This window comes from Panicum virgatum, chromosome 3K, assembly GCF_016808335.1.
Source record: "Panicum virgatum strain AP13 chromosome 3K, P.virgatum_v5, whole genome shotgun sequence".
Lineage (NCBI taxonomy): Eukaryota > Viridiplantae > Streptophyta > Magnoliopsida > Poales > Poaceae > Panicum > Panicum virgatum.
Genome location: NC_053138.1, coordinates 22,102,699 through 22,129,772, shown reverse-complemented (window position 1 = coordinate 22,129,772; position 27,074 = coordinate 22,102,699). Strand labels below are relative to the sequence as shown.

General features: G+C 45.7%; 4 protein-coding genes across 4 annotated transcripts; 3 read left to right on the top strand and 1 right to left on the bottom strand.

The window, feature by feature from the left end:
- Positions 1 to 975: 975 nt before the first annotated feature.
- Positions 976 to 3,515, bottom strand: LOC120698380 (exocyst complex component EXO70B1-like). Its single transcript, XM_039981946.1, has one exon. It carries the CDS (start codon positions 3,305 to 3,307, stop codon positions 1,322 to 1,324), a length of 1,986 nt encoding a protein of 661 aa, XP_039837880.1. The 5' UTR covers positions 3,308 to 3,515; the 3' UTR covers positions 976 to 1,321.
- Positions 3,516 to 6,178: 2,663 nt separating this feature from the next.
- Positions 6,179 to 7,264, top strand: LOC120698379 (PRA1 family protein B2-like). The gene has a single exon (XM_039981945.1). It carries the CDS (start codon positions 6,284 to 6,286, stop codon positions 6,935 to 6,937), a length of 654 nt encoding a protein of 217 aa, XP_039837879.1. The 5' UTR covers positions 6,179 to 6,283; the 3' UTR covers positions 6,938 to 7,264.
- Positions 7,265 to 11,146: 3,882 nt separating this feature from the next.
- Positions 11,147 to 23,393, top strand: LOC120698378 (protein RETICULATA-RELATED 5, chloroplastic-like). The gene is made up of 12 exons (XM_039981944.1): positions 11,147 to 12,182; positions 12,339 to 12,548; positions 12,644 to 12,904; positions 14,206 to 14,292; positions 14,434 to 14,485; positions 16,424 to 16,637; positions 18,200 to 18,329; positions 19,344 to 19,874; positions 20,226 to 20,333; positions 20,509 to 21,054; positions 22,162 to 22,284; positions 22,932 to 23,393. Exons 1-12 carry the CDS (start codon positions 11,286 to 11,288, stop codon positions 23,100 to 23,102), a joined length of 3,330 nt encoding a protein of 1,109 aa, XP_039837878.1. The 5' UTR covers positions 11,147 to 11,285; the 3' UTR covers positions 23,103 to 23,393.
- A 96-nt stretch (positions 23,394 to 23,489) lies between these two features.
- Positions 23,490 to 26,790, top strand: LOC120698377 (aldose reductase). The gene is given in 10 exon segments (XM_039981943.1): positions 23,490 to 23,631; positions 23,842 to 24,071; positions 24,615 to 24,665; positions 24,749 to 24,822; positions 24,927 to 25,014; positions 25,227 to 25,433; positions 25,523 to 25,594; positions 25,754 to 25,813; positions 25,896 to 26,072; positions 26,492 to 26,790. Coding segments are annotated over 9 exon segments (960 nt in total). The 5' UTR covers positions 23,490 to 23,631; positions 23,842 to 23,930; the 3' UTR covers positions 26,582 to 26,790.
- The last annotated feature ends 284 nt before the right edge of the window (positions 26,791 to 27,074 follow it).

Below are 27,074 nucleotides of genomic sequence, written 5' to 3'. Positions count from 1 at the left end.
CACTCTCAAAGCGGAACTGGTAAAAAAGTTAGTATCTCCACAGGGTTCAAATCCTCCAGACCCCACAACAAGGGACTAATAAGGATGGTGGAAGAATGTCTGGAAATCTGAATCAGATAAAAATTGCCATTCAAGTCCCCAAGATGAGGCTCTGAGGAGGATAGTAGATTCATGTTTGATCAAAAACATGTACTACTTCAAAACTTTGCACTCGAAAAAATATATATAACACTGCATTGAATACCTCAACAAGATGGTACTAAAAAAATTGGAGATCTGGGATATCTTTTACTTCTGCATTAGGGCAATGTCTCGATTTCCAGGAGTTCACAGTGTTCTGGTAATTCCAATATCAACTAACAATTATATTGCGTAGAAGAACTTCACTAAACAAGCAAAGATGATTCTACAGGAAGGTTACCACCAAATTAGCTTCATGTAGCAGCATCAAAAATAAGCTGAATTTATAGGACCTAATATTATTGATTTACATCTGAGTTATTTGAAGATATAAAAGCAAAAATGTTATGATTGAATAATGGAACAATGCAGTAGGGTGGTAAAGCTGCAAATTATTGAATATCGAAACACAAATGACATGTTTTCTCCTGCTAGTTCAGAACAATAGGAAATAATCGTGTCAATTAACGGTAAGTTGTGCAGGATATTCATTACCGTAACAGCACCAGATACTTCATACTTGTCTAAAAAACCCAACCTATTCAGTCAACATAACTGAACATTTATGCATAATGTATTAATAAAGAAGTTTTTAATTCTCTTTCATATAAGCTAGCAATGATGAATTTTCAAAATGTATAATAGGCAATGAAGTTCATCTTGGAGACTCACCTGGTGAGTTCATCACTTCTGCTGCTGTTCCACAACTGTTGAAAATGTCAGAAGTAATAACACCATGCAGTGACCAGAGGGTTCTACTTATGGTTTGATGCCAATTTTGAGCAACAGATCCTCTGGGCATATAGTTTATATCATTCACACAGTGGACAGGGAAAACATAGAATTTCAGAAGGTTCAGGACAAACTTAATGAACTTCACACATAACACTTAATGGGTTAAATTAAAGTAGAGTTTGAAACAGAAATGGAGCCCTAATATTGTTACAACATAATTACGCTACTGATTGATACAGACACACAGACCTACATTTGCTGAACTCCATAGCTTCATTGCAAGTTGAGCCAACAGCATCATCATACGTGACTACCAGATATTAAGCACGAACCCAAAATCCATGATAGCATCTTGACGAATATAATAGAGCAGAAGCTGTCGCATAACAAGTTACCGATTAATTTATCACTTTGCTGCTCCTTCAAACAAGTGATGGATGCGGGCTACAACATCTTCTGGGGTGTATTTGATGTACAAATCACGCCCAGTTTCAGGAGAAGACTTCAACTTGGCAATTAAAGAGGCATAAACTGGCATCACTGAATCCTCCACTGCTGCCCTAATGTCCACCCTTAGCTGTTCATCTGCTATCACCCATTCTGATTGTGTCGCAAAGATCTCCTCAAAGTATGTATTAAACATACGCAATTTCTGCAGCATCGCCTTGGCTGGGAGTCCACCAATGCCTGGACTACCAGTTTGCAGCACAGTTGTAACCTTGCCCCATGTTGTCCGCTGATAATCCACGCTCCAGCGGCGAACTCTAGTTGTCATCTGCTTGATCCACTCATCACCAAGTAAAACACCTAACTCACTGTCATTCACCTTCTGTATGATGTACTTGCCATTGTTCAACAAGAAGATAGAAGCAAGTGACGGATCACGATAAATCTTAGACTTTGTATCCAAATTCTTGTGAAGAACATCCATGATCCATGCTATGTGCACAGCAAGGGATGAGGTGGGGCGGTCAGGGTCAACAGCCACAGGCGCTCCTCCATTAACCCCCAAGTCACCTTCCATCACCTCTTCCAATGTCTGCCGCGACCCACACGCAGCACGGAGATAGTTCATAACATACCGAGTGATGGGGTGTATGCCACCACCAGGGGCAGCAACTCGGGCAGGGTCACGGCGGATGAGGTTTTCCAATTCCATAAATATACCTTTGATTGAGGACCCCAGTGTGTTGCACATCGTCGAGACCTCCGCGCGGAGTGTAGCAGAGTACGGGTCGGAGAACACAGGATCAAGGTCAGGAAGGATGTCACGCACAGCCTCGTACATGTCAACGACGCGGAAGAGGCGCTCCGGAGCGCGGCTTGATGAAGAGATAGCGTCGCCGAACGATATGAGCTGCAACGCCTGGGTGCGCACGGCGGCAATGAAGGCAAGGTCCCCGAAGGGGGCGAGGCCGTCGAAAACGCGGTCACAGAGGCGGCGCTCACTGGGAATCAGGATGCGGAACACCATGTTGAAGGCCGGGATCCAGCGAGCGATGTCGAACTCGAGCTCCTCCCAGGGTGAGGCATGGACCTCCTCGGCGGTGCGGGGGCGGATGCCGAGGCGCGCAACGCTCTCGTCGACGAAGCTGCGGCGCGCCTCGGCGTATGCCTCGGCGCACTCACGGCCGAAGCCGGCGTCCACCATCCTCTTGGCGATCTGGTGCACGTTGGCGATGGAGCCCGGCGATAGAGCGTCGATGACGACGTCGTAGTCCGTCACCGGCTTGGCGATCGGAATCGGCTCGTCGCCGTAGCCGTCCCCGCCGCCGAAGTCGTCCTCCTCGTCGCTCCCATCCGACCCGAACCCGCCGGGCACCACGGGGGCGGCGTCGTCGGGGCGCTCTATGAGCGCCCGGAACTCGTCCTCCAGCCGCGCCATGCACCGGCTGAGCAGCTCGTCCGCGCGGTCGAGCAGGGCGCGGTTGGTCCCCGCGGCGTCGAGCTCCTGCACGGTGCCGATGAGGTCGTCGACCGCCTCCAGGAACGCGTCCGCGTCGGCCGAGTCCGCCCAAATCAGCCGGTCCATGGCCACAAACTGCGAGATCTGGCGGTCCAGCGTGCGCACGGTGCGCTCCATGGACGTCACCGGCGGCCTCGCCCCCGCGGCCGACACCGCGGCCGCCGCCGCGGGAGGCGGGGGCAGCGGCGGGGACGCGGGCATCGAGTGCTCCCCTCCGATTCCCCCCGCCCCTCCTCCTCCGCCGCCGCCGCCAGACGCGGCCGCGGCCGCGGCGGCGCGCGCGGCGTAGAGCTTGTCGAGTGAGAGGCGGCCGTCGTAGTTGGAGAAGACCTTGAGGATGTCCTCCGTCATGGTGTCGCTGCTCCCCAGCGTCTGCACGATGTGCTGCACCGTGGCGAGCAGCTTCTCCTCGCCGTCCTCCGCCATCGCTCGTGAGGTCGGTGGGCGGGCAAATACGGGCTACTCCCGCGGCCGGAGCGGCATCGCCCGGCGAGCTGGCTCCGATCTGGACGAGGGCTCCACGCGGCTTCGGGGTGGTGGTTGTGGGGGAGAGGGGACGAGGAGGGGAGGTGGAGGACTTCTCACTCGGGAATGCGGTGGCGTCTGGCCGAGGAGAGCGACCGCGCGTGGACCAGCGGGCAGCGGCCGCTTGCTAGACTGGTCAGGCACGGGCCGCGCCGCAGCGGGCGGCGGGCGCGCTCCAGTAGCAAGCAGTGTCGGGCGGGCAGCGTAACTCGCGGTGGGCTGTCGGATGGGCGGGTCACGGACGGTCCGGATGCACGGGGGCCTCGCTGATGCTGGTGAGAAACGGCGTGGGCCTCGGGGGAGGCGAAAGGGAAAGGTCGGGTCGGGTCGTGCGTGACAGCTGTGCGGGGGGACGGGATGGCACAGGGCCGGGGGGGGGGGGGGGGGGTGGTGCGGCTGCTCAGCTGACAGGTGGGCTTCATACGGAGGCCGTGTTTGTTTTTCAATAGCATAGCATACCACACATTTCCCGAGAAAAGAATCTTCAATGCATGGAGTACTAAACGAAGTTTATTTGCAAAACCTTTTTACGGATGGGTGTAATTTTTCACGACGAATCTAATGATAGTAATTAATCGATGATTGGCTACAGTGATGCTACAGTAACTATCATCTAATCGTGCGGTCAAAGACCTCATTAGGTTCGTCTCGCGAAGTAGTACAGCGCTGTGGAGTTAGTTTTGTAAATTACCTTTATTTAGTACCCCTAATTATTGGTCAAAGTTTTTGTGCTACTTGTGCTAGGGCAAACCAAACAGGGCCGGACAAGCCGGAAAGGTGTGTGGGTGCACGGCACGGCAAAATGACGGCGTGGCGTGCGCGGTGGGGCCCGAGGGCAAGACGGGAAGGCTATTCATCAAGCGCTACTGGAACGCAACCTATCGCAGAAGGGAGGCGGCGTTCTGCAGGTGAACTCGTGCGCACTGTGCTTATTCAACCTCTAGCTCGCGATGGTGGTTGGCGCCGGGATTAGGGGAGGGGGGTTGCTGGGTCCAGGGGATGGTTGGTGGGGCGGGCGGCGGCCGGCGAGGTCGCCGGCGGCCAGGGTGGTGGCGGGAGGTGGCGGAGCTTTAGGGTTCCGGGTTGCTGGGGGTGGGGCGGGCTCTATGACCGCCGGACCTAGAAGAGAGGGCCGGGGGTGGCGGCTGCGGTTCGGCCGGCGAAGGGCGAGGCGGCGCGGGGGCAAAGATAAGACGGCGCGGCGGCGGCTGGGCGGGGACGTCACCCCTGATGGGCGGTGCCGGCGGCGGGGCAAAGAGAAGACGGCGCGCGCGGCGGCTGGGCAGCTTGGCGGCGAGCTCGGTTAGTGTGGTGGTGGTGGAGGACGGCGGAGACCGCCGGAGCCGAGGGAGGCGGTCGTCGGCGGAGGCGACGTCCCCAGCAAGATGGGCTCATGGGCGGGATTGGCGCGGTTGAACCGGCCGCCCAGCGCGGTGCTACTGTGCTGGCCTGCTGGGTTCGTCAAAAATTGACTGGTGTTGTGCTCCGTTTGTGTGGTGGACTGGTGGCACGCAAGAGGCCTCCAGGTCAGAGAGCATTACCACTTGATCGTCAAGAATTAGTCCAGCTTCAGAAGTCCAAGCCGTGTCTGTTTGAAGAGTATCTTAACCGCTTGGAACGTGGAATGGCCAACGCGGTTCCGCTGGCTGTCGATAGCCGCAAGCCCGAGAACTGCCAAAAGGATGATTCGTTGGCTCGCAATTGACAAAATCTCCATCTGCTGTGCACAGCTGACTGTTCATGTCATCTCACTCGCCGAGCACTAATGAAGGTTGTCACCATGTTCGGGTTTGAGGGAGGTAGAGTTTGAGCTACGCTGCTTGCATTGGAGATGGCTTAGGAGACTCTGAACCATTGCAAGGTTGAATGAAGGTACACCTATTTACACCATAAGTTGGGTCTAAAGAAAGCTATTCTAACCCGATTATGTCTTAGGCACCACCATAATCTCTACTGGTGTCATATTTATTTCAAAACTTTAGTTATTTATACTAATATAAAACTAGGAATGGTAATAAACCTTAGCATTGTTAACGCTACATATAGTTTAGTACACGCGCTAAAGTCATAATATTTTATTATGGTTTCTTTAGAGCTAAGAGATATACACACAATATGGATCCGACTCTTAGTCACAATATTTCTATGTAATTATAGCTAATATTTATGGCCTTATATTGTACTGTAATCTCAATCATTACTTCGATAGTATGATATACGTCTTTATTGAAAACAAAAGGAAAGATTCGGAAAATGGTGTAGTTGGAGCTTACCCACTCGAAAAATGGCACTAGTATCCATCATCAATCAAACTCTAAAAAAGGAGTATCCATCTTCGAAGTTGGGATCTTTATTCCTGTCCGTAAACTTTTGTGACTTTCTCAATTCCAACACAAAAAAATGTCCTAAAAATGTCTTTGATACTATGAGAGTACCACATGCAAAACGCAATTACAATTCAGACCATGCATGAACAAACGCAATTACAATTCAGACCATGTATGAACTGGGCCGATACTACAATTAGCCCAGGTACAACAAGATTGTCAACCATAAATGGACCACGTCCACAGCTGTGCACGCTAGAAAGCAGAGTGCGTTGATACCAAGAAACTCGGGTCCAAGGTCCAAATCTTCCACCGACCCAAGACAATAAAAAAATAAAGTTTCCTCTCACTGACATGTCTCCCGCGTTACACCCTGGCCCACTGTCATTGACCAAAAATATTGGAGTACTACCAAACAAGCATATAGTGACAACCCAACCACGGAAGGAGGCAACCCTTTTCCTCGAGGCAGCAACACCGCAACGGCAGCAAGGATTCCCCAATTCCCCATCTCCCGTCTAGCACGCGCTTCCCATCGGAATCCATCGCCATGGCCTCGGCACCGACGCCGCCGCCCCTCCTCCCGGTGACCAACTCCGCCCCCGGATCGTCCCCTGCCACCGCCGGCGGCTCCGACGCGCCGATCGCGCAGCCGGCCTTCCGTCTCTTCCTGAGCCGGGTCTCCGACGCGGCTCGGCGTTCGCTGTCCGACCGCCGGCCGTGGGGGGAGCTCCTCGACCGCTCGGCGTTCTCCAAGCCGGACTCCGTCTCCGACGCCACCTCCCGCCTGCGCCGCAACCTCGCCTACTTCCGCGTCAACTACGCCGCCGTGGTCGCCTTCGCGCTGGGGGCCTCGCTCCTGGCGCACCCCTTCTCGCTCCTCATCCTCCTGGGCCTCCTCGCCGCCTGGTGCTTCCTCTACCTCTTCCGCGCCTCCGACCAGCCCGTCGTCCTCTTCGGCCGCACCTTCTCCGACCGCGAGACGCTGATGGGGCTCGTCGGCGCGTCCTTCGTCCTGCTCTTCTTCACCTCCGTCGCGTCGCTCATCATCTCCGGGCTGCTCGTCGGCGGGGCCCTCGTCGCGGCGCACGGCGCGTTCCGCGTGCCCGAGGACCTCTTCCTCGACGAGCCCAACGCGGCTGCAGGGAACAGCGCTGCCCAAGGTCTGCTGTCCTTCCTCGGGGCACCCGGATCTGGCGTTTGAGGCGGCGGACGGCAAGATCTGGTAGGGTTTTGCGCTCGAGAAGTTCATCTAAGCTGGAAATTGTGTGGATCTAGTCCTCTAGCTGTAGCTTATTGTTTACCCCTATTCGTATTGTGTACCTACAGATCTACTGGCTTAGTGTTGGTTTCAATCGATGCATCGGCTTTTGCAAAGACTTGCAAATCTATCCTGAGATTTTACTACACGATTCGATTTAGTGCTAAGTATTTGAGTAATGTGAGTTCATGATGTCGAGTTATCAATACAAATGGTGTTATGAACTGATGATATAGTAATATGTTTCACTTGTTCTGTCGGTATTATTCATTTTGCTATACTCCATTTTCTTGTGGAAATTCATGATGACCCATGGGTTCTGACTGCTGAGTGGCATGTGGTTTAATCTTGAGTTCTTTACCTGATGTTTGCTGTTAAATGCCTTATATCTTCTGTTTAAAATCATGCTGGAGTCATGAAGATTGTTGTTTGATCATCTACTGTTTGAGCTCTGTTTTGTTAACTGCTGATGATATCTGAAATATTTTTTTTGGAAAGAGATGAAATAAGATTAGGATGGACCACAATCAGGATTAAGAAATCCTGGTGAGACCATCATTTTGGACTGCTGTGGTGTTTTTTCAGACTAATCTATTAGATTTTTATGGAAGTGGAAAATTGTTGAAAATTCTACCTGATTCTGGATAAATGCCCAGGAAATTTTTGACAGATGGTTTTGAAATTCCGGTCAAAGATGTATCCTGTTTTCCATTTTTTATTGCTTCCATGACCTCAGGCATGGCTAGCAGGCTAGTTTTGCCCTATTTTTTTTTTGTTTTTTTAGCTCCTGAGATGAGTGACCCTTCATTACCCTGTTTTCCATGATCAGTTGATCATTTGCCCATAGCAACTGAACAACAGATTCCTGGTTGATATAAACTAATCTTAGTTACACGTTGCTGCATAACCATTGCAGAGATTATCTATCAATCTGCCGGTATGTTATACTATTGTGGGGTTTCTACTGAGTTTGCATGTCGTATATTGTTTAATCACCCAGATATATATGATCAAGGTTTTCTGTATTTTCGTACCATATTTCGTATTGAGCTATGCACAATATGTGTCTGACTGGTGACAGCTTGCTTAGATGGGGCTGGTGGCGCTCGTATGTTATACTAGTGCTTCCTGGAAACTGAAAATCATACCCGCTGCAAGTAATCCGGGTCACATTGCTAGACGTGAATTTTCTGATGTTTGATGAAAAACATTGTAATGTGTCACATCAGTCAATATAGTGTTCCTTTCCCTTGCTGGCTGACTGCAGAATGTGGGATATGGCTTGGGCTTTGAAACTGCTTTACTACTGGAGACCATACTGAAATCTAGGACTCGGATATCTGATACTAATACCATGGCATACAATCTTTGGAGTTTGCCTTTTGGTAGCCTGGCCTTAGTTGGGAAATGCCTGGTAAATGAATTTTGGAGGTTGCACCTCATTTCTTGCTCTGTGTAAATAGCAGGTGGCTGGAGCTCGAATCTAAATGGTGGACATTTGAGTTCTAGATGAATTTCAAATGCTAGTGGGGAATTCAGGATAAAGTATAGGTACTACTGCCGGAATATTTTGAAAAAGTTGTCATCTGTTTGTCGTCATATTCTGTCCAATTTGGTTGAACTAATTGCTCGAACCTTTTCTTTTGTTGAATGAACTAGGAGTTCTGTGACGAATCAACGAGACTAGGTCTAATCTCTGTGATTGTCAATCGATAATACTCTAGGTGCTCTGAAGAAAGGAACTACGCGTCCTCCGCTTTAACGTTTCGCATCTGAAATCTGAACCGGAACAACTTCGCGATCACGCTGCAAACAGAGATAAGAACGGTTTGCTGAAAAGTTCGTTATTTTTTAGAATCTGTCTCGGCATCAGTCGATTGAGATTTTGTAATCTATCAATCACCTATGGGAGTCATTGATTACCCATCCAACGGCTCCACCTGGTGCTTCGATTAACTCCATTAATTGGGATGTTATCTGACCTCCAATGATATTACGCAACGGTAATTAGGGCTGCAGACCCGTTTGTGGAGACCTGCTAAGACAATTGTTGATGTTCTGGTCCAGCAGCCGGCATTTCAGCCCAGTGATAAACATCATTTTGGTTTTTTCTTTCCAGCGACGTTACAGACGAAAACCCAACTACTAAAAAAGAGTTACCTGTTCTCTATAAAAAAGTTACATGTAAGATTTTTAGTCAAAAAACAAAGTTAAATGCAAATTTTCCCTCTGAAACTAAAGTTATAATCCAAAAACAAAAAGTTATATGTAACAACTAAGAAGTTAGATGTAAGATTTTCTTACATGTCCAGGAGTGGGCTCATAACAATTCCACAAAAACATTAAAATTCTAAATCGGGTCCATAGCCAATATTCTTTAGCATCACATCCAAGCCACCATTGTTTAGCTTTCTAAACCAGTTCTTCCCGCCACGCGATTAGCAAGAAAAAAAAAGATTCCAAAATAAGCCACAAACACCAAGAATGGCGCACATACACTGATTGATGCTGCCAAAATTTTACAAAGCTGATAATGGCCTTATTGCCCATATAAGATTCACATCAAAACTATGTTAACTTTTTTATGAATAAAATAACATGGCTATATGATCTCATCTTAGAAAATACATAGTAATTGCCCATACTACATTAATTTCTACTGTTTCATAAAATAAAAAAACATGATACGCTGATCTGGTCTCAAAAAATTTTAAATAATATGACGGCGGAAAATATTAGACTATAAAAAACTTTTAATTCGAACAAATAATGAAGTACATAAAGGGGGCTAGAAACAGTTACTATAATGACACAATATTGAAAAAAGTTCCCATGGTTATGTATAAGTTCCATCAGAATCAAAGCTTAAAAGTTTGCATGTTAATTAATAAAAAATAACACAACATATTGCACACTTTACATAACACACACAGTTTATTTGTTCATAATAAGTTAAAATACTAGAACGAAACATTCTTAAAAGATGAAGTCGAGAGACCTGAAACTTCTAGTTTCTGGTGGAATTTTTGTCTAACTTTGTTCACCACTCTTTTCCAAAAATCTCAATCACAAATTCTGAAGCTGGAAAGGAAAAGAGAGCACAGAGAAAGGGCCACCGAGAAAAGTAGTAATTAAGTTACAGAATGCGATTTCTAATAATTACACTGTAGCAATGGTAAAATTACATAGAAAGTAGTAGAAATCGCACACAGAAAGGTCACTGAGAAACAAAAACCACAAACCCAGGGGCAAGCCGTTGATATGAAAAGAAACTACGGTCTTGCTTAGTAAAGAAATGGACCGTACTTTTGATACAAATTTTTAGGCCCGATGTTAGATGATATGCTGAAATGAGACCCTCGTAAAACTTGCAATCCCCAATTCGAATCTAACCAGATAACAAATCGAACGCATACATGCCATGGATCCATGAGCAAACAAAATACATCAATGAAGATGCCAATCTGCACTGCAAGCACCCTAGACACGCACGCACAACACTGCACTGGATAAATGGACAATAATTTTGACAGTTAAACATACAAAAATACTACACTAATATAATTCTACAAAAACAAAAATAACAAAATAAAAGACATAGAAAATCAGCACAAACACTCTGAAATTTTGAATAGATCTGTATACAAATATGAGCATTTTCTCCCTGCAATAAAAAGACTAGCACATTTTAGATTATTTTGTAACCATTCTGACGCCAAAACCAAAACATAGAAATCAGAAAATCATTTAGAAGCCCCCAACACCCTCCCCCCATAGACACGCCCAGCACCATTTCGTATCAAAATGCCTTGTCTCGCTCGAGTGGGTGGGGGAGAAGCTAAAAAGGCAGAAATGGTGGATTCCAGATAGCCAACATGGTCACCGTTCAATGGAAACCAAAATGGATCCAACCTACCACGGCTAGGACCCGATAGTGCATAACGGGAAAAATAAAAAGCCTGGCTGCGGGCCTGATAGCTTTATTAATTATTTTGCCAAATCCTCCGTCCTATACAAATCAGACCAGCTGACGCGTCGATTGACACCTAACGAGATTTCAGTCGATTGATGCCGAGTAAATCTGTATTTTTTAACTCGAGGCCCGCTTCTTCAAAACCGACCTGTCCTCCTGCTTACGCATACCCGCGGCGGGGACACGCGACACCACCACCCGCCTCGGCTCCTCCTCCCCCCTTCCGCCCATCGACCGATCGTTTCTTCGCGGCCTTCCCCCGAGTCAGATCCCACTCAACCCCCCCGCCCAAACCCTACCCACCTTCGCGAAGCAGCCATGATGGCAGCCGAGCCGTCGTCGGCCGCCTCCGCCGCGGCTGACGACCTCGAAACCCTCGCGCTCGACTCGTCCTCGTCCGCCGCCGCCACCGCCACCGCCTCGGCCTCCACCGACCCTCTCCTCCGACCGCCTCCCTCGCAGAACGCCGCCGGAAACCACGACGCCTTCGTCATCGACGACTTCCTCGAGGAGGACGACTTCTCGCCCGCCCCGGCGCCCACCGTCGCTCGCCAGCCCGCCCCGCGCGGCGACGCCGCGCCCCCGGTGTTCGCCAAAATCACCGTGTCCGATCCGAAGAAGCACGCGGAGCCCAGCGGCGGGGGTGCCGCTGGCGGCGTGATCCCGGGCTCCGGGAGCTACTTCACCTACCTCATCACCGCCCGCCTCGCGGGCGGCGGCGGGGAGGTCCGCGTGCGGCGGCGCTTCCGCGACGTGGTGGCCCTCGCGGACCGCCTTGCCTCGGCCCACCGAGGTCTGTTCGTCCCGGCCCGGCCCGACAAGAGCGTCCTCGAGGGGCAGGTTATGCAGCGCCACGACTTCGTGAGCCAGCGGTGTGCCGCGCTTCAGCGCTACCTCTGCCGCCTCGCTGCGCACCCAGTCGTCGGCCACAGCCCCGTCCTACGCACTTTCCTCACCGAGCCTGGTGCCATCCCCGCCTTCCAGCCCGAGGCGCCGCGATATTGGACTACCACGGTGAATGCTGCAGCTCCGCTGGTGCAGGCCAAAGCCGGGAGGGACTTGTTTGGGATGTTCAAGGGTCTGAAGCAGACTGTAGTGAATGGGCTGGTCGCAACAAAGCCTCCACCTGTGGAGCAGGAGACAGACACAGAATTTCTGGCGCACAAGGCCAGGTTCGAGGACTTACAGCAGCAGCTCACCACAACATCACAGCAGGTATTTAGTCCACTCAAATTATTACTATCTGAAACATTTCAGTTGCGTGTATTGGTACTCAGGATGCTTCTTCATTTGTTACATACTCAATTGCTCATATTATATGAAGCATAGCGAACTGCTCTTATTAATCCTCTAATTTTGTACTTTATGCAGGCTGAAGCACTTGTTAAAGCACAAGATGATCTTAGAGAAACTACTGGTCACTTGGGCATGACACTGATTAAGCTGGCAAAATTTGAAAGAGAGCAGGCAACATGTAATTCCCTGAGAAGACGTGCTGGTGAAATCCATAGTTTTGCAAATTCTGTTTTGAAGATGAGCAGATCACAGATAAAATTAAACTCAGAAATTGTGAAGCACCTGGTATGTTGATATATTGTGGTCTCCAAATCGTTTCAGTATATTTATTGGAATTGTCTTTGACTCAATATAACCAGACATTGATTATGGATTTGCAGGGTAGTATCCATGAGTACTTGGAGGCGATGATATCAGTCAATCATGCATTTACAGATCGCTCTAATGCTTTGCATCATGTGCAAAGTTTGTCAGCGGATTTGTTTTCCTTGCATACCAGGGCAGGAAGACTTGAATCTTCATCAGCAAGAGATATGGGGCATGAGTGGTCAACATATCAGAAGGTAGAGGGATTGAAAGAAACAATAAGAGCAGCAGAAACAGCCAAAAGTGATGCACTAAGAGAATATGAAAGCATTAAGGTATGTGGCCTGGGAAAAATATTAAAATTAAAATATCTGATTGGAAAAAACTTGAGGATGAGCTTAACCAGGAAAATAAACTAAAAGGGCACCTAATGGTTTTAGGTACAGAAAAAGAAGTGCACATCTCTGAACTTTTAGTGTTCAAAAGTTGAGCCATGCTGTGCTCTTAACATCTTTTGTCTTAGTATTTATAGGCATATGCTCATCTCGTATTCTGATCAAATTAGCACATCTAAAAAAATCAGTATGATTAAATTTATATTCTTATGATGGTTGCAGATGCATTGTTGAACAGTCATCATTGTTTTGAAGCCTAATATAAACTGTTTTGGTTCCATATGGGTTCTCTGTTTGCCTTCTTTGATGGCTAACATCAGCAGAAATCTTCATTAGAATTGTTTCGAGCTACAGGATCTAGCATTTTTGTAGAGCTTTGATGGATATAAATACTGACTTGAAATGCTGTTTTTTTTCTTGAATATTAAAACCACAAACTAGGTAATCAGAAATAGTGTTAACTTGCTGTTACAATGGTGGAAGATGTAGTTAAAATACTGAGGTCCGTTTCATAAGGATGTTACCCAGTTTTGCTGTCTGATCCATTCCGTATCTTCATTCATAACGACTGCAAAAAATATACAAAACAGGAACATGTTTAAGTTTGTAGCGCTGTCCGTGTTAGTTCAGCTTAGAATGATATTAGTTGAGGTCTTAGATATAGATGCAAATCTATCTTTTCAATGCTTTCAAAATTTTAAATGGCTGTTGTTTGTAAACATTACATACTCATCGGTTTCCCAGTTTTCTTTTTAATCTGGAAGTTATAATTTATGAAAGCCTAGAACTAGAAGTTGATCTTCTTGGGATGCTATCCTGATAATGGAGTGGTACTCGATGAAAGCAATGAAGATTGCGTAGAATACTAGATCGATTGATTGAGAGATAGATGTACAATTATATAGGGGCCAGGAGATTGTGTGGTTTATAGAAACAGACCCAAACATGATCTCCTCCTATCTCTAACCATACCAAGCTAGGGCCGCCCGGCTTAACAAAGCCTAAGCGCAGGCCCACTCATACACGCATACATGCCTTTCTAACACTCAAGCATGTATTGAGGGTATTCAACTGATTCCGTGAATAATAGCATATTTCATCAAGGCCGATTAGTTGTTATAGCCAACTCTGACACCTCATAGTTGTGGAACTGCTGCAAAATTTTATAGTACTTTAGGAATACTAGTTGCCACCATGGCTGTGACTGAAATTTGAAACCATATTGCCTTTTGACAATGCAGGAAAACAACAGGATTGAAATAAAAAGATTTGACAAGGAAAGACGCCGTGATTTCATTGAGATGCTGAAAGGTTTTGTTGTAAATCAGGTACGAGTATTACATTGCTCAGCAAACAAAAACACTGAATATTCCCATTTCCCTTGTACATTTGCTGACAAAAGAGAATGTGACAGATATAACTACATGGTTTAACCGCATAATCTTTTGCTCGTCGGTTATTTCCTGCAGGCCTCATATTCTGACCATTTTGCTAACATGTGGACAAAGGTAGCAGAGGAAACAGAAATATATGCAAAGAGGGGTAACTGATGTACCAGTTTGTATAGGGAGTATAGAGTAGTGGGTTTTGGAGTTGGTCCATTTTGCTCCGTCGTTCAGTGACACGACCATTCTTGATTTCTCCCCAGTTTTGCCACCTTGGGTTGGTTGTAATGCCACGAGTTATGTGCAGTTCGTGATATTGAGTTGCGGCGGCTGAGCTTCTCGGCTCGATGAGAACTCGCATGTGTGAGAGCCATACGCGAAATTCTTCTCGGTGATAACTGACAGCACAACAAGCTTCGATTACCATGTGTTCTTTAGTTCTTATCCTGCTGTGTTCCAATGTAACTTGAAATTGTGACATGGAATATATTATATACTCACTGGATATATCGAACCGCTTTTCAGGTTTCAGTGAAAACACGTTGCTCAGTGCCGAAGCCAGCCCAGAAAATGACCTAGGGCGGACTTATACGATAAAATTTTTGCACGACCAGAGTGAGACGCCGAGACTTGCTGCCCGGCTACAGGCGGCGCACGGGATCTGCTGTTGCCATCGACGGGCGCCGAGATGGGGCTGCTGAACGGGCGTGGAGTGGCGTCGCGCAACGGCATCTACACGCCAGCGTGAGTGCCTGAGCGGGACTGCAGGGGGTAGATGGTGAACTGTCGAAATTGGTAGCAGCATCTGGTGGCAAGATGCAGTGCTGGGCTGGGGCATTAGGTTGAACCACTTAAGAGGCCGCAGCCCACTCGACCTCGCATTCGGGGGGCGCCGCCGCACCGCCATGAGCCCCTGCCGGAGTTGAGAACGAGGATATTGTCAGCACCCACGAACCAGAGAAAGCATCTCCTACTATGGGCCGCCGCACCAGGAAGCCTAGTGTCTGTCTTGGCGCGAATGGGTTCGCTAGATGTGCCTGTGCGCACGTATCAAGCCAAGCCCATGTAAACGCAAGAGAGTCGCTAGTTAAATACTGAGTGCGTGCGAGGAGGAATGCTATCGAACAATTTGTTTGAACTCTTACTCCTTTCTCAAGTAATCTATTCTGCGGAAGTCAATTTCCTGTTCTCTTATGTTCTTTCTATGTTTTTTAATCTATAATTCTTCTTTTTTTCTACTACCTCTACTGTTAACAAATATACTCTCATGAGGGCCATATACTCTGGACTTCACAGAGGGGCCTAGGGCGGCCGCGCTGGCTCGCCCTAGGTGGCTCCGCCACGGTTGCTGGATGGTGGATGTTGACGGGGCAGGCCGCGGAGCCTGTGGCTGTCATCTTTTCTTATCCACACACATCTTCACAATTTGCATGGTACCACCAGTCAATCAAGAATTGGTAGTGTACGTGTCCGGTAGAAATCGATGTGATCCGACGCTTCACTTGCCCAGAAAAAATAGCTCGGCGAATTTTGATTCTTGCGCTGGTTTTGTTTTGCCTTCTCATTCGCGGTTCATCCAGCATCCTCACCCTTGACATCGGCACGCAGAGTTCCAGTCCTGCAAGGCTGCAACTGCAATTCCACCGGCCGCGAGCAATGTCGTCACGGGCGCCGTCTCAGAGCCCCGCCGCTGCCGCCTTTAAACCGAGCCTCTTCTCTCCCCGCTCCTGCCTCGGCGGCAGTTGCAAACCCCTCACGGCCGCCACTACCGCCTCCTCCTCACCCCGCCGCAGCGTCTCCGCCTGCGCTGCCTCCCGCCGCGGCTTCCTCCTCCTCGGCCCCTCGCTCGCCGCCGCCTCCGCCGTCCTCCGCACTCTCCCCTCCGCCGCGGCCGAGTCCGATGACGCTGACACTCTGTCCACGCCGGCGCCGCCCGACGACGAGCTCCCCTCCCCCTCCACGCAGCCTACGGCTGAGGCGGAGGCGGAACCTCAGCCTGAGCCCAACGAGTCGCCCATGTCGAGGGTGTACGACGCGACGGTCCTCGGGGAGCCTGAGGCGTTGGCGGGGGACGCGCGCGGGAGGGTGTGGGAGAAGATGGCGGCCGCGAGGGTGGTGTACCTCGGCGAGGCCGAGCTCGAGACCGACCCCGACGACCGCGCGCTCGAGCTCGAGATCGTCAGGGGCCTCGCGGGCCGCTGCGGCGACGCCGGGAGGAGCCTGGCGCTCGCCCTCGAGGCGTTCCCCTGCGACCTGCAGCAGCAGCTCGACCAGTTCATGGACGGCAGGTGCGGTGCTGTTCTCCTGCTTTTTGTATAGTTTTAGTTGTTCGCACGCTAGTGAAAATTGTGGGAAATTTAGCTCTGCTAGTGAATGTCTTCTGCTATTGTAGCTTTGGTTTCGTAAACACATGCAACTCGTTTCCACAAAAATATTTTGGTAGGACTAGGACAGTTACTGGTGTTTCGAAGAAGAATTCTGATGTCTATTTCCCAGCTTCATTTAGGGACCTCTCAGATAGTTGCGTATCTATGCATAGTTGAAACGTATTCGCTTATCTGTGATTAACAAGGAAAGCGAGTATTTCTGAATGTACTTAGATGATAATATCTTCAATTAAGAATGCAAGGATCATGGCTATCAGCTTAAGCAACAACAGGGTGCACTCTGTGTACTTTGTAACCTGGTAGTCATCTGACAGAATCGTTGGAACTTACATGGCGAGTCATAGCACACAGAGTTTATGATTTCTCCTTTGCCTTTGTTTGGGCAGTGGATGAAAATCTTACTGTATGGTAAAGGGTTGAAATCCTAATTTGTATCACTCATATAGCCCCACACCAGGTTTTTCCTTCCTGTGCTATAGTGCTTTGCTTAATTTGTACTGTCTGTAATCCGAATGGGTCGCTCACCTGACCTCCTATATATATTATCATCATTCTCGAAAAGGATCCTCAGCCAACATATAAAGCGGGGCTACTTTTTAGTTTTTAAGAAGTGCCTAGCACTGTGTGGTGAACCTAGTAGCTTTTCCATGGCAAGAACTAAGAATAACTCTGATGTAGCGGTCATGTACAGTCTGGCTGAGACAAGATTTGTATGCTTTTAATTTCTATGTTTCCTGCCTCATGGGACATCCAGTTCATTATAGAAATGAAAATTATATATGATGGTTACCCCTTTGGCTGGATTACTCTTTGTGCGTAAGTTGTTTTTGCTAACAATATATCTTTTAGTGATTAAACTTTGCAATATCCATTTAATAGAGCCAATAAGGTGGGTATCCTTCTTCTTCTTCTTTTTTTTTTTTAATTGAGGCCATCCCCATTTCCATTACTTAAAACAGAAATACCAGAGTACAAGTATCTTTGTTACTTGACAGACTAACAATACGGTAACTAGGCTGGTGGACCAGCACTTGGTTGGTAACCTTTATCTTCCAAGAGGGCTTTATTTTTTCAATCACAATACAAAATTACTTTACCAGTCTCTATCAGCTCCTCCTGGCATTACTGTCCATCTTCTTGGATTCAGTTTCCAATTCAGGTTACAATGTTTCTAGCCGGGATATGCTATCCAATACCCACTAGGAAAACCAGCTACCACTCCGCATGAGGATTTGAAAGTTGAAACCCTTATTGTAACAAAAACGTAACTCTTATCTTTGCTGATCATTAATAGAGTGATATTTTTGTCATGAAAAAGGGGCAGCATTCTTTGCAGATCACGGTTAATTGAAGCCTAACATTAATTTGATGTTGGCGAACAATTAGTCTATAAGGGAAAATGTATTTTAAGTAAGTACCAGACTCCCTTTCAACAAACATTGACAACCTTATGCTTTATTTAGGATTGATGGCAGAATTTTAAAGCTGTACACATCGCACTGGCCGCAGGAGCTCTGGCAGCAGTACGAACCTCTTCTGAATTACTGTCGTGATACTGGAATTAAGCTTATTGCTTGTGGAACGCCACTGGAGGTGATTGTTAGCTTTTATAATCAATAATTTAGTATGTGAATAATAAGGACACCCATTTTTTACCAATACCATACAGCACCAGTGACTCAAGTCTTCAAATGCTTGAATAGTTGAATCCCGGCAAAGGTTTCCATTATATCTCTAAAGATAACGCTAGATATTTTGTTATACACTGCTATTCCACATAACATCATACAGTCTCTCTGCAGCTTTTTACACAGTTACTTAGCAGGCATGGCATTAGCATTGTTTAGTATCAAGACAACTCCATACAAACTAGTGAAACAACCTTATCTTTGCAAATTTACGATACGGTTTCTGCGGTAGTGTTATGACTGTTGACTGATGATGTATTCTACTGAATGCTGAATTTGCATGTTATTCTTCTATAATTTGTTTCGTGCAATTATTAGCTTCAAGTTCCAACTTCCATTAGTCAACTTGATTTTTTTTTGGCAAAATAGCCAAAATCGTCCAATTTAATCCCTGAACTATCCTAATTGGCCCAACTTCATCCTTGAATGTAACGTGGCACGCCACGTAGGCTACTCTAGTCACCGCTCAGTCAATTTGGGTTATGAAATGTCCTTTTTACCCTCCATCTATAGAGCAGGCTTAACACAGGCAGCTTTCAGTCTGCATCGAGCCGACCGGTCACTCCCCTCCTAGGTAGCGCAGGTCATCAATGGCAGGAGGAGGGAGCGGTCGGCTCGATGTAGACTGAAAGCTGCCTGTGTTAAGCCTGCTCTATAGATGGAGGGTAAAAAGGACATTTCATATCCCAAACTGATTGAGCGGTGACTGGAGTAGTCTACGTGGCGTGCCACATCACATTCAAGGATGGAGTTGGGCCAATTAGAATAGTTCAGGGACTAAATTGGACGTTTTCATAGTTCAGGGACCAAATTAAGCCGAATCCCATAGTTCACGGATGAATTTGGCTATTTTGCCTTCTTTTTTTTTGAAAAGGAAATCAGTCAACTTGATAGAATATAATGTTTTTTTGTTGAGTAGGTAAAAAGAACTGTCCAAGCAGATGGGATTAGAGCTCTTACAAAAGCTGAAAGAGAAGCATATGCCCCTCCAGCAGGCTCAGGCTTCATCTCTGGTTTCATGTTTGGCTCAGGCCGGTCATTAATAGACAAGATCTCATCAATGGACGACTCTCTGTTTGGCACTACCTCATATTTATTAGAACAGACAAGCGTAGTTGATGATTATACCATTTCCCAGATTATTACAAAAGAACTTAATGATGGAGATCGTTCGCGATTGCTAATTGTTGTGACGGGTGCAAGCCATGTTATGTACGGACCACGAGGAAGTGGTGTTCCTGGCAGAATATCTAAAAAGGTGCCGAAGAAAGACCAGGTTGTGGTACTGCTTGATCCTGAAAGACAGGTTATAAGGAGGGAAGGTGAAGTCCCTATTGCTGATTTCTTATGGTATTCAGCAGCTAAACCTTGCACTAGAAATTGCTTTGACCGTGCTGAAATTGCTCGAGTTATGAGTGCTGCTGGTAGGAGGCCCCAAGGTTTACCTCAGGTCTGCTGCTTGATCTTTACTGGCCATGATTTTGGCAGGAAAGCGATAAGTTGCATAGGTCTGCAATTCTTTGAGGTCTTTTATTGGTCAGTTGTATGTAGGTTTGGTCATTACACTGTATTGGGGAGTGGGGACCCAGCAGGAGGCAGGTCCTGAATATGATTTGAGTCCATGCCATGAGAAAGAGTAGCTAACAAAACGTAGACAATAGAATCTTTCTCCTTTGAGTACAAATGTTTATTTATTCAATGTAGCAGGATCTTTCTTCGGTTGATAAAATGTTTCTGTGCTTTGTAGCAACATATATTATTTGAGTTTGGCTAATCGAACTCTTTGCACTGAACACCGCAGGATCTTCAGAAAGGAATAGATCTTGGTGTAGTTTCTCCAGAGATATTGCAGAACTTTTTTGACCTTGAGAAATACCCTGTTATGGCAGAACTGATTCATAGATTTCAAGTAAGACTATCCTGCCATTTTCATTTCACTCCTCAGTCCTTCCCTCTCCTATCAGTTTGATTAGTTGATGTTTCTGAACACACCTCCTTGATGCATGCACTTCTCTTGATCTATAAACAATGATGTCTAAATCATGTCTTAGGCTGAACTTTGTTTTGCAAATCAATTTCTACAGGGTTTCCGAGAAAGATTGTTGGCAGACCCTAAATTCCTTCAAAGATTAGCTATTGAAGAGGCTATATCAATAACAACCACTCTACTAGCGCAGTATGAAAGACGGAAAGGAAGATTTTTTGAAGAAATTGACTATGTCCTCACAGATACTATAAGAGGATCCGTCGTTGATTTCTTTACAGTGTGGCTTCCTGCTCCTACTATTTCAGTCCTTCAATATGCTGATGATGGTTCTGGTCAGAGTTTGGAGTTTGTCAGAGGCCTTTTAGGATCATTGCCAGATAACGCGTTCCAAAAGAATATCCTGGGTCAGGATTGGAGTATCAAGCAAAGAATTGCAGCAGTGTTAGTTGGTGGTTTGAAACTTGCCAGTGTTGGTTTCATTTCTAGTGTTGGGGCTGGAGTTTCCTCAGATCTGGTTTATGCTGCCAGAGGAATAGTGAAACCTTCAGAAAAAGTGGAAGCAGGAAGGAAGAGATCTCCTATCTGGAAGTCAGCAGCTGTTTATAGTTGCTTTCTTGGAACATCAGCAAATTTGCGGTATCAGGTAGTTTATGGAAATAACCTACTTTTAATTTGAGGACCTAGGTTCCATTTTTTGGTTTATATTGGCTAATCTCTTTCTACATGAATGTCATTAGCATTGTACTGGTTTTTCTTAATGATTTTGGCTACATCGTACGACTAATTTTACCCATTAACACCTTCGAAATTATTCCTTAGAAGTTTGAATCATGAAGTGTTCAATATTTTTTTTAAAAAGACCCATGTTTTGCCAAGTTCATGAGATCCCAGCTCCTTTTGGTTCAATCATGTGATCTTTGCCCCTCATTTTTCCTTTTAACCAAGTGGTACAGCACAAGATTGTGCTGTTGAGGCCATGGTTCAAAGCCTTCTCTTCCTTATTCTCAATTTATTTTCAATTCAACTATGGCATATATCTCGGAACAGGTCAACGGCCATGTCATGAAAATTTGAGCTGTTTCCAGATCATGGAAGTAACTTTTGCAATACTGTTTGCTAGTGAACAAAATTATTACTGGAAATTATTTACAGAGAAAGTCCAAATTACTCCCCTCAAGTATGACCAAAGTCTGTACAACCCCTTGAAATAATTTTTGGTTTGATTTACTCTTGCAACTATGTCAATTGGTCCGATCTTCCCCTTAACAAGATTCTTCCTTTTTTTTTGTTTCTCCATTCACTTGAATTTTAATTTGAAATTTTGTAGACTGGTAGGGACACCATAATTTATTTCAATTTAGTATCATTATTTCGATAGGTTAGGACATCTAATAAAGAGTATTATCCTTAGTGATACAAAATTGTACGAAAGATACTGATGAAAATTTCATAATATTTTTTTAACATAAGTTATGATGTCCGCTGTCACCTTACAAAATTTTAACTAAAAATTCCACTTGTGCATGGAGAAACAAAAGAAATCACATTTCTTGGGTTAGATTGAACTAAAAACATAGTTGTGGAAGTAAATCAAACCAAAAAAAGGTTTATGAGGTTATTCGGACATTGGTCATACTTGTGGGAGTAATTTGGACTTATCCTTTACTAAATTTTGCTCACAACTTAAGTATTGCAATAGTTTTGTTTTAGCATATAGTTTATCTAAATTTCTTTACTAACTGTGTTGTAGATTATTGCTGGTCTAGTGGAGTATCGGCTAGGAGAGAGCCTTGTGACATACTACAATCAACCACTTATTGCTGGTTTGTTGTCCTTCATTGCGAGGACATTGAATTCATACTGGGGAACACAGGTTGGACATTTTTCCCTTTTCTTTTGTTCTCTGAGCATGTCGCAGTAATTCTTTCAAGCTTTTTATAGTAAGCAACAATATTTTTTAATGCAAGAAAATGGATAAGTAAGTTTATTGGATTTTTCTGCCCTGTATTCTGATTCATGTACTTTCTCCTGTTTGGATTGCTTATCATTTTAGCTTGATATACACGTAGAACATGTAGGTGATGCCTTAATTTTATGCTTAATTCCTGTTCACTGTATGCCCATTTTCATAACACTTACCACCAAGGAATTAAGAGCTGCCTTTTGTGGAAAATGAAACGAAATGAGAAAATATTTTTAAAGGAAACCAAACTTCCTTAACTCTGGCTACTTTGAACTTGAGGTAATCCTTCTAGCTCAGTTCTTATTGGACTCTAAATTTTTTGATTGTATGAGGCAATTGTCATCTGCTCATTTTAAGCAAGTTTGCACCCTTGAAGCGATAGCGGTCTGTTGGCTTATGCATTATCGTACTTAATATTCATAATGCTTCTATGCAATCTTAAGAGGAAATCCGTAATTTTTAAGCAAGCTGAAAGCCTTATACTTTACACAAGATAGTAACACTACCACATAATAGTGCCTTTTCCATCTCCTCACTGCCTATTCTTTTTGCTGCAGCAATGGGTTGATCTTGCGCGATACACTGGTCTACAGAAGATTGAGGAAAAGCCTCCTTCTCGTGAGGCCACCACACAACCTGAATCGGCACACTTGGATGGTTGTACGACTGAAGGACAAAATTTGGATGGCAGTAGTAATAACACCAATGAATCAAGTGGTCCGAGCTAGTGATTTGGTTACTTTTGCGGAGGCTGAAGATCACATAGCCTATACTTTCATAGGCAGTGAAAGAGGTCGCCTTCTACGTGATTGAGCCTCACTCCTGGGATCTCAAGGAGTGGAAATTTGAGGAAATATTAGCCACATGCATTTATGTATTTTCTTTTTCAGTGCCCCCCAACAGAGTGCACACAGTGTTTCTTCTATTTCTAGAGTAAATATTGTTTGTAAAAAAGTAAATATTGATTGTACTTTGTCCATCTGTAAGAACTCTTGCAGTCCCTAGAGGATTTGTCGCAATGGGGGCCAGCTTGTAGCTTAGCATGTTATTATTAGTTGTGGTTTAGGAATTAGGATGGATAATAATTATCAGTTCTGGTTTAGGATGAATAATAGTGGCACTAGAAGTTCGACTGGTGAGTCCAGCAAAAGAAGTTTGGCAGGTCCGGCTGTTGCAAACGGTTCTTTGGGCCCTCTGGAGCCTATGTTTCAGAGTGTGTGCAAGTTCTCTTCGTCATCTTTCCGCGAAATATGGTAGGTAAGCGGGTTTCTTTCTCGAAGAACTTATTTTTCGTATTTTATTGTGTCACTGGCCAGCTATGGGCTCTGGCATGTTCGTCCAGTGCACCTGTGCTTCGTGCATGGGGAAGGGGTTGTCTTTAGATTCTGATGGCTAGCCATGTGTCCCTGGATACTGCTGTACGTGGCATCTTTTCATTGAGTTCTATCTGTATATATGTACGCGCAGCCATCTCTGTTCGCAGAACAAAGTTTTAAGGAAGACTTGGAGAAGTGAAGGTGATAGTAGGTGTTACACACTTACACTGAGGTTTCGGAATGGCGAGTGCACAGGCTATGGGGCAAGGAGAACAAGATCACTTCGTTCTCAAGAGTGGACACACCATCCCAGCTGTTGGGCTAGGCACTTGGAGAGCTGGCTCAGATACCGCTCACTCTGTTAAGACTGCCATCACCGAGGTATAGCCTTATAGCTCTGCATGTCTCTCCTACCCAAACTTTCTCTATGACCTCCATATTTAGGAAAAATAAAGCACGTGGATCCTAGTAGATGGAAACAGTGCGCAGCATAGTGCCCCCCTGTCGGAATAAAAGCATGTTGAGCCTTTGATTTGTGGGATTCCAATTTTTAATTGCAAGATTCATGCTAATTATCACTAAATCTATTTGATCTTCTGTATTTGTGTATAGAGTTACATCCTTTTGCAGTGTGACTGAGAATTTAGTGGACAAGGAAGCCTTCTTCTTCCGGTCCTGGTTTGTGCTGGATACCGAGTGATTCATAGACAGTAGACAGTAGTGCCCAACTTTGCTGAAACTCATAAATGATATATGAGTGTATCTTTTTAAACGGAGGTGAACAGCGTAAGGCCATCTCTGTTATAGGCTTGTAGGGCTACCTTGTACCTGAAGAATTCGCCATGCTCGTTTGATTTATAACCTTAACTCTGCAGAGCCTGCTTCTAATTCAATTGAATTCTGAATGTCTGGTTACCCTTGCAGGCTGGATATAGGCATGTGGACACAGCTGCTCAGTACGGAATAGAAAAGGAGGTACACATCAAAATAAAATTATATTTCTGTATTAGCCTTGCTAGTAGTAGGAATATGTCGTAAAACATATCCTTTGCAATCAGGTCGGTAAAGGACTGAAAGCTGCAACGGAGGCTGGGATAAGCAGGAAAGATTTGTTTGTTACATCAAAACTATGGTAATCATATGCACAATTTACATATTGTCCTCCGAAGACCTAAATGTCAGTAATTAATAGTATATTCTGGTATGTGAATGTAATCGAACATTTGACTGCTTCAGGTGCACAGACTTGGTTCCTGATAAGGTTCGGCCAGCACTAGAAAACACGCTCAAGGATTTGCAGCTGGATTATATTGATCTCTACCTTGTAAGAAACCTAAACCGATGACTTTCTATTGTTTCAACTTTCTTATTGGCTGAGAATTGTACACTAAGGGACAATATAGTGCTTATACTGGTTGAACTTACTTGCCTGCTTACCATGCTATCTAGTAGTAATTTGTTTAACCCTTTGCATACAGAAATGTTATAAGTTCCTTCCAATACAACAATTCTACTTGCACTGACAAATGAACACAGATCCATTGGCCTTTCCGACTAAAAGATGGGGCACACATGCCTCCAGAAGCTGGGGAAGTGCTGGAGTTCGACATGGAAGGAGTATGGAGGGAAATGGAAAGCCTTGTGAAAGATGGACTAGTTAAGGACATAGGTGTTTGCAATTATACAGTTACCAAGCTAAACCGCCTGTTGCATTCAGCGAAAATTCCACCATCAGTATGCCAGGTTGTGAGCTATTTAGAATTGATCCACTACAACATTGAAGTGACCAAACCGAACTCGAATTGACCCTTTCTTGACTCTGATGGATACAGATGGAAATGCACCCTGGTTGGAAGAACGACAAGATTTTCGAGGCCTGAAAGAAGCACGGGATTCATGTTACTGTAAGATAATTCTTCTTAAAATCAGATATGGCAGTGTGATCTCGCTAATGTTGTGTCTTTTTGAAGTAAAATCACTAGTTTCCTCTGTCTAAGCATATTTTGATTTTCAAAATAAAAATACTTACGTTCATGTGTATTTTTGTTACCTTGCACTTGCAGGCTTACTCTCCACTGGGTTCTTCAGAGAAGAACCTAGCACATGACCCGATTGTCGAAAAGGTTCCTTTGCTAGTACAATGAACAACAAGCGTACAGTATTTCAGTGCGGTGTCTAGTTCTCACTCCAAACACTTAACCGCAGGTAGCCAACAAGCTGAACAAGACCCCAGGTCAGGTGCTCATCAAGTGGGCCATCCAAAGGGGAACGAGTGTTATTCCCAAATCAACCAAAGACGAAAGGATCAAGGAGAACATTCAGGTGTTCGGATGGGAGATCCCTGAGGAGGACTTCAAGGTCTTGTGCAGCATCAAAGATGAGGTGAGGGCCGGCATGACTTTTGTGTTTAAGCATAATTAGTGCTATATCAGTATGTTATATACGTTACTAGCCAAGAGAACATGGTCGTTGAACTACCGTGGTAAATCTGCTACTTGATTTTGGTGGAATCTTGGTGGACGATGCGGTAGACTTCTCGGCATGAGATCAAACAATTCTGCAGGCTAGTGAAATAATGCCATTTCCACGCAAAAAAAAAAAAGAATTGGAGTTTTCAGATAGAGGCATAGGGAATCATTTGATCTGTTTACTGCAGCAGCTATTAGTAATTAAATAGTACATACACCAACATAAACTGAAAAAAGAACCGTCTTCTTAGCAATAATTAATCGTTTTCGCCTGATCTATTTTTTGTTTAAGCTTGTTTTCGTGTGATCTAACGTGCGCGGTCCCTACTGCAGAAGCGAGTCCTGACCGGTGAGGAGCTCTTCGTGAACAAGACCCACGGGCCGTACAAGAGCGGATCTGAGCTCTGGGACCACGAGGACTGAGCTGAGCTGCCGTGCGTGCCCAGCAGGTGTGCCGCCACGCGATGGAACTGCGACGAGTGACTGATGCGAAGTGGTCCACCCACGCCTCTTGCTTTGTGAAGCCGCGAGATGCAAGGAGTGTGTGCAAAAAAAACCGTCCTGTACTCTTGTGTAGTAGCATAAACCGAATAAAAATGGCACCAGTGGTTTGCCTTCGCCCTTTCGTGCTTGATTCCTGTGCTGTTCGCTCGCATTATTTCCTCCGGTCACCAGCGACGCTCAACACTGCAGCACGATGCTGCTGTCGGTGCGTCGTTGCGACTTGGAATCCACGTCTCAAGCATCATCTGCAGACTGCAGCCAGAGTGCAACCAACGGGATCCAATTTATGTTGCTCGAGGATCGAGATGTGCTGTCCCGCACAAGCGCTTACCAACCTATTGGTTGAGACCACTGAGAAAACGTTTTATCTAAACTCGTATTTAAAACTAATCAGAAGTCTAAGTTGGTAAGA

Bases quoted from the DNA above. Each gene is read 5' to 3' on its own strand.
- LOC120698380 (XM_039981946.1), bottom strand. From the start codon at position 3,307: ATGGCGGAGGACGGCGAGGAGAAGCTGCTCGCCACGGTGCAGCACATC.
- LOC120698379 (XM_039981945.1), top strand. From the start codon at position 6,284: ATGGCCTCGGCACCGACGCCGCCGCCCCTCCTCCCGGTGACCAACTCC.
- LOC120698378 (XM_039981944.1), top strand. From the start codon at position 11,286: ATGATGGCAGCCGAGCCGTCGTCGGCCGCCTCCGCCGCGGCTGACGAC. The intron at 16,638-18,199 runs GTGCGGTGCTGT...TGCTTTATTTAG, and splicing joins GACCAGTTCATGGACGGCAG to GATTGATGGCAGAATTTTAA. The intron at 21,055-22,161 runs GTAGTTTATGGA...ACTGTGTTGTAG, and splicing joins CAGCAAATTTGCGGTATCAG to ATTATTGCTGGTCTAGTGGA.